We start from the raw sequence: 7758 nt of genomic DNA on the forward strand, positions 1-7758 counted from the left end.
GGGGGGGGGGGAGGGTTGTGGATGCAAGCTGGGTGGAATAGGAAGAGAGAGGAGGTATCGGGAAGTATAGCCCCTGCAGGGTGACCAGGAAGTGTAGGAGGGATGAGGAATGGCTGCTGCCGCGGTCAGAAACTCACTCATCCCAATGATGTCTCTCCTGGTGCCCAGATCGGATCTCTGTGATGCTTGGGTAGCGCATAAACCAAGGCTGCTGCAATAAATCTTACACTTTACAATAAATAACATACTATACATAGTATGTCCAAGAGAAATCTTAGTAGTTAAAATAAAATAAATCCAGTCAGAAGAAGGCAATAGGGGTTACAAAAGAATTGTTGTAACTGCAACCCCAACATTGAGAGCAGAGCATCAGAGATTCTGAAAAATGATTTTTTTGTCTGTGTGTCCTGTTAGTCTTCTAGAACAATTAAATAAACACATGATAAAAATTTTGAGTCAATTCCCAAATAGAATAGGGATTCCTTCAAGTGAACGCATTTTCACCTGTACTCACACTTGCTACAATTATTTGAATCTGGCATAATTTCACCTATACTCACAATTGCTATAATTATTTGAACGGCATAATTTCTTCAGTCCAGAAAAGAGTTAAGTTGTTGATAAGACCAAAGTTCTTTATAAAAAGTAAGTCACTAGAATATATATATATATGCATATGCATATACACACATGATTGCAATAGCAAATATTGGGGAAAGAAAGAGGTTACAGTTTTGAAGTAGAGCGGGTATTTATATATGAGAGGGTTTTGAGAGAGGGAAAATAAGGGAGAACTACTGTAATTGTATTAAATCTCACAAACAAAATACAAAAAGTAAGAAATAAGTATTTGTAAGAGGTTAAACCTTATCAGGCTTTGAATAGAAAATGTGATTACATAGATACATAAAAATTAGGAGAAAATTCCAGAAATCAACAGAAAGAGGGTAGAAAATTCCAAAAAAGGCCACAAATGCTGTTGGGACAGAAAGGCTAGAAAGGCAGAGACACAGTAATACACATGTATGAAGAAAACGTTTTTATATTTATGTATATTTCATTCTTTATCCCTCTATATAAAATTGACTAAAACATATTTCACCTTGTCGCTTTAATATATAAGCTTATAAACCCACACCCTAAGAAACTGATATACTAAATTAATAATATAAATTGTATTTACTGACTTATTATGTAATGCTAACTATGAAAAAAGATTGATGACCTCCTATTATTTTCTCTCATCTGAGACAAGTTTCTTCCTCCATAACATTTTCATGGCATTTTTCACCTCTGCATTTCTCAGTGTGTAAATCATAGGGTTAAGCAAAGGTGTCCCAATTGAATAAAATATAGTTATCATCTTGTCCATAGGAAATGTGGTTGCAGGTCGTGTATATATAAATATGCAAGGTCCAAAGAAAAGGATGACCACAATGATGTGGGAGATGCAGGTGGATAGGGCTTTTCTCCTCCCTTCAGCACTGTGGTTTCTTAAGGAATGCAAGATGATTATGTATGAGACCATCAACACGAGGAAACTCACTGTACAAATGGCCCCACTGTTGGACACCAGAAGAAGGTTGATCATATATGTGTCTGTACATGCAAGTTTCAACAGTGGCTGCAAGTCACAGAAAAAGTGATCAATCTCATTGGGACCACAGAAGGGTAAACTCAAGGCTAGACATATTTGAACTAACGAATGCACACAGGATCCCACCCAGGCTATGACCACCAATATCCTACAGACCCTGTGGCTCATGATTGTCATATAATGCAGAGGCTTACAGATGGCCACATAGCGGTCAACAGCCATGAGGATGAGGATGAAGATCTCCAGGCAGCCAAAGAAATGGAAAGTAAACACTTGTATTATGCACTTACTGAAAGGGATAGACACCTCCTTCAGCAAGGAATCCACAATCGTTCTAGGGGCGATGGTTGTCGAGAAGCAGGTGTCAGACAAGGATAAGTAGAACAAGAAGAAGTACATGGGACTCCCAAGGGTCTGACTTGTCTTGATGGTAGCAATGATCAGCAAGTTACCCACTAATGTCCCCATATAAAAAAGCAAAAACACAACAAATAGGATTTTCTTTCTAAATGGATCCTGTGTCAATCCAAGTAGAATAAACTCAGTCACATTGTTATTCAGCCACATTGTTTCATTAGTGATCAGAAGTGGTACATAAGAAATAATTTATCTGAAAAACAAAAAGATACATATTTTGAAGTTGGTGTGTAATTATATATACAATTTTTTGCAAAACTAAGTAATCCCCATTAATGATATTTTGTTATTTCTTTAATAAGTGATTCAACACTTCTTTCTAAATTTTGGTGATTATACTTTTGGATTATTGAACGTGATGGTTTTCCATAGCAGTCTCTAAACACAAATCCCTGCTATCACAATTATGGTTAATTTAATAACTCAATGAATATAAATTTAGAATATGTTATCTATAGCATTTTGTCATTCACTAACTTCATTTTTCATTATAAATTAATATTAAATCATATCACCAATTAAATATTTGACATATACTTGATTTTCTTGGGGTTTCATGAAATATGAAGATGCCTATCATTACAACACCATAAAGAATGACATATTTTTGACATATCATCATGCATTCTATTACAGATATGATTAAATATATAATATTTCAGCATTATTAAACAGCCTAAAATGAGATATTTCAGATATTCCAGCCTAAAAATGAGGAAAATAAATATTTATAACTTCCAAATAATCTTAAAATACACTGTGATACTTATTATGTGATATATTCAATAGATCACAATAAATATTTTTTGGTAACAAGAAATATCATTACCATTACCTCTTTTAATTTTAACCATGCAGGCCCTGTATTTGAGTAAATTAATATGGTGGGCATTATTGTTCAATTGGCAAAATTTTGTCATAACAGTTTTATTTTAGATTTATTTATTTACATGTGTTTGAATCAGCTTACAGTGGACTGGAAAATACATGTAATCCTCTGTAGTTTTTATTATCTTTTTATCTATAAACACTCTATTCTTGGAATGAGGGAGCAATACATTAGAGAAGGAAAGATGTTATTTTGCAGAATAGAAAATATAGATAGTCAGTAAATGACCATTCATTTTTTTTGCCCACTAAAGTCAATAATTACAGATTTTAAAATACCACTTCTGTCAATAATCACTAACATGTAATATGATATTAGTATGTTTTTTGCTTTTAAGAACAGAGCCATTTTGCCAATTATTTCTGATCAAAATGAAATTGTAAGATATGTATAGCGAAGTAGCGAAGTAATACCAATGAAGTAGAATCTATTTATAAGCTATACAAAAAGACTATTTATCCCAACATGCTCCTACCAATCCCACCACCACATTTCCTGTATAGTGTTGAAAGTTAGACAAAAAAAGGGACAGATCAGACATGACAGACACAAAATCGTCATTACATGGATTTACTTTGCTCTCTTGCCAAATTTTATTCTCTATCAAGGACTTGAGATGTCTTCCCTTTCTATGAATCAAAATATTAATGGCAAAATATCAGACAAAGTTACTCACCACAGGTTCTGTGATCTTTGACAAGTATCTTAGGCTATAAGAGAACTGAATTGTTCTATTAATCATCAAATATTTTTCCTTCCATTTTACATTCGACTTTGCTGTGAAATGTTTGTACACTATTATAACATATGCTTTGTGGACATGGTGATGGAAAAATGCATTTGCTTCTTATATAAAACAGCGTTTTGTATTAATCCCATTACCCTTTTCATTTCTAGAATAAGCACATTAACCTCAAACACAAACTCTGATTTCTCTTTCTAAGGAATCCAAAGGACTAGATTTAATGAACTTGGTAAAGTTTATAGTTTTGATTAAACATTTAACCATTACTTTCATCAGTAGTCAAATACTTATCTTTCTTCATGGAACATATTTAATTTATAGTTATTATGACAATCTTGACATTTTAAGACTCAGTTTTAAAGACAATCAATGAAGTTTTCAATGATTGTTTTGTAACAAGGAAAATAATCTATGATTTGTGAAAAAACTTTCTTCATAGGTTTTGTTGTACTAATGTAGATACTTGATTAATTGCAATTACTGAATGGTTCTTTTGTTTTCTTCCTTGAATAAATATGCAGAAAATCTATGCTTCCAATATATCATATTCCACTATAACAAACTCAACATTTGCATATATGGATACCTAACAGTTTAAATTGAGCATTGTTTCTTTCTTCTTAAAAATGTAACACTTGTCTTATATATGGAGACAGGGCTCAGTGGACAAAGTGGTTAATGAGTATGATGTTATGAGTTTAAATCTCTACTATATAAAATGCTAGGCTTGGTAGAATGTACTTATAACCCAAGAGCAGAGTGCTCACAACCCAACAATTCTAGCCCAACTGAACTTCACAATATTTGAAACAACTGAAGAAAGCATCCTGATGTCTGCTTCTGACTTCCACACACAGGAAAACACATTCTCATGCATATGTGCACATACACACACCTCAAGTTTAGTATTTATCTGATTATTTTAGTGCTTTTCTAACTTTAAATCATATTGAAATCATGAATTTATTGGGGTTTCCTCCTATTATGTGTGGAGGGCAAGAAAATATTATCCTAATTTATTTTTTAAAAGCCCTAAGTTCTAAGTAACTGATAAATTAACAAAATAAACTGTAACACAAGATCTTTTCTTTTCTTTTCTTTTCTTTTCTTTTCTTTTCTTTTTTTTTGGTTTTTCGAGACAGGGTTTCTCTGCGGCTTTGGAGCCTGTCCTGGAACTAGCTCTGTAGACCAGGCTGGTCTCGAACTCACAGAGATCCGCCTGCCTCTGCCTCCCGAGTGCTGGGATTAAAGGCGTGCGCCACCATCGCCCGGCCAAGATGTTTTATTTTAAATTGTGGTGATATTACTGGGTCTCTGGCACCCACAAAATGAAAATTTTCAGAATCTTTCCATTGTGTTTTACATAATCTTGCTAATTTCATATCCTAATACAAATATACTTTTTCCTCAGTGTCTGTGCATAAAAATCTTATTGTCCATTTCCTCACCAAAAATTGTTACATTTTCAGCAGGTTCTTAAAGAATAAGATTTTAAAATTCTGTTGCACTGGTCTGAAAACAGAGCAGTGCTGAAGGGAAACTGGGATGACTATAGGATGGGTATAAAAGATCAGCACAGCAATAACTAGAAAATGGGTTGTTGCTGTGAGTGGAGAAAAAGAGCTCAATGAAAAGAAACCCAGAAAAGGTAGGAACAGAAGTGGACTAGAATGTGTAATGAGTCCTCCCATGGCTGGACGCTGCAATGCAGAGTCCATATGATAAGCATCATGCTTCTTCAAGTCCCTACTTTGCTAATTCAGCCATCCTGCTTGTCTCTCTTCTAGAAAAATGCTACACTCCCCTATTTTCATGAGGAGGTTAATATTATCAAGGAAAAGATAAAAATCTTTTCTTATATGTAAAGATATATTATTTCTCTGGAGTTTCAATACATCCTACAGCCCAAATTAAAGAGTGATAATCTCCCCTCGGGGTAGAATGATACCTGAAAAGCAGCTTTTCTAAGGACTTATTAAACATTAAAAAACTCTAACCTAGTTTTGACTTGCCAGATTCCTTAAATAGCATGAAATTATTATGTAGTTATTCTTTATTTCAAATATTACTAAGCAGAGGACAGGATCATCATATTTGGGCACGAGTAAATCATAATAGCATATTTTCAGTTAAAAAAAAGAGTTACTAGGACAAGCACTGAAGATAAAGGAAAATTTTCTGCCAAAATATTTTGATGGTTTTCTGTGCTCTATAGAATCTTCTCTCTACTATATTATATAATCATCTTTATATTTCTTTAATTAATGCTACTAATAAATGAGTTACATAATGTACATATTATGTTTAGGGTCCTTATTTATATATTTGCTCTAAAATTCTCTGAAATACAGTCATTTATTTTACAGACTAAATCTCAGATGTGAGTGAATTACAAATTGCAGTCTCATGATATCATTGAAGATACATGGGAAAAGCACAGTATTCTGCCCTAGTTTGTCAGTTGGAGATGGAAAAAATGGCATCCTCCAGAAGGCTTAGCAAAGTCACTACGATTTATTTGCCTTACTCTAGTTGTTAATAAGGCACACAGTCTTCTCTCAATTTCTGAGATCTATAGCTTCATAGCAATATCATATTTTATCCCACCACCTCAGAAGTAAAGTATTTGTGAATTATTCTTCACCATCCCGTATCAATAATTATCATCAAATTTAACATATGGAACACATTTTTTTCTTCTCACTATAATGTTTTTTCACATACTTGGTGTTTATATAAAGTTTTTGTCAACATTAAATAATGTCTTCATCCAAATATTTGGATTTCATTTGATTTAGTAGGTGTTTAAAGTTTGGGGTTATTTTTATTTATTTCTTGCTCATAGGATGTCAGAATGATGCAGATTAAACATGGACATGTATTAAAATATACTTAATTAAACATGGACATGTATTAAAATATACTTAATTAGTTCGAGACCAGCCTGGTCTACAGAGCTAGTTCCAGGACAGGCTCCAAAGCCACAGAGAAACCCTGTCTTGAAAAACCAAAAAAAAAACTTAATTAACCTACTATAATGAGAGGCTAACCCCCGAAAGCAAAACCTCTCACTTACCAGTTGGTAGGCTCAAGAAGTTAACATCATTGTCTGTCTGTCCACTGCCTTTTGAAGGTAGATTTTCCATAGAATACTGGGTAAAAGAAATTAATTGTTGCATTCCAGAGGGAATTTTTTGACAATAATGCTATAATGTATCAATAATCCAAAATAAATTATTCCCTAAAGTTATCATTATTTTACAAATGAGACTTGTATGATGAGTTCAACTATGAGTTCTTAGCTCATTCAACGTAATCCTCATCTCACCTGAGAACCAGATGGAAATGAAAGCATGGGATTAGAAGCTTCAGACAATCTCAACCATTCTCACACACATGCACACATGCATACACATGTTCATGCAGACACACACACACTACAAATACATGATGAAGAAGAAAGGTGAAAATAGGAAAAAATAATTTTGTTAGTGAAAGAATAAATGGGTAGTGGAAGAATATTACTGCTCCCACCAGTACCTTAAGCTACTAAACAGAGTATTAGCAGATACGTCTTCAAGTTCCTATAATATAATGTGTCATATTTTCTCTGTTTTTTTATTTTATTTTTTTCTTTAAATTTTATACAATGTTTGTTTGACCATGTTTTCCCATCCATAAACTCCTTTCAGATCTTGGTCAATTCTATACCCTGGTAATGTCATATTCTGTTTCTCTCTCCCTCTTAACTGCGACCTGGGCCAGAGCAGACCTAAGATAGCAAACTCCATAGGAACAGGTACAGGGGAGCAACTACTGAGCAAGTGAGCCAGAGCCAGAGACTGCTGAGGGTCTGGACGTGAATCTGGGACCTTCAAGGGGGTATACCTAAGCCAGGACCCCTGTGGGTCTGAGCATGGGGCAAGGACCTCCGAGGAACTAGGTCTAAGCCAGGGCCTCCATAGGGCATGAATCTTTGACCTCCAAGGGAGTAGGCAGAAACTAGAGCTCTCTGTGGGTCCTATTGTGAGTCTGGGACCTCTGAAGGAGTAAACCTGCACCAGGTCATCTGTAGGTCTGGGTGCACCTGAGCCTGGAACTCCGAGGGAG

The 7758-nt window shown here is 34.5% G+C and overlaps 1 protein-coding gene across 1 annotated transcript; it reads right to left on the reverse strand.

Moving 5' to 3' along the window:
* Positions 1–1231: 1231 nt before the first annotated feature.
* On the reverse strand, positions 1232–2164 carry LOC126513612 (olfactory receptor 4C11-like). Its single transcript, XM_050162096.1, has one exon. It carries the CDS (start codon positions 2162–2164, stop codon positions 1232–1234), a length of 933 nt encoding a protein of 310 aa, XP_050018053.1.
* Positions 2165–7758: the final 5594 nt, after the last annotated feature.

The sequence above is a fragment of the Alexandromys fortis genome, unplaced genomic scaffold (assembly GCF_014885135.2).
Source record: "Alexandromys fortis isolate MF-2015 unplaced genomic scaffold, M_Fortis_MF-2015_v1.1 scaffold_128, whole genome shotgun sequence".
Lineage (NCBI taxonomy): Eukaryota > Metazoa > Chordata > Mammalia > Rodentia > Cricetidae > Alexandromys > Alexandromys fortis.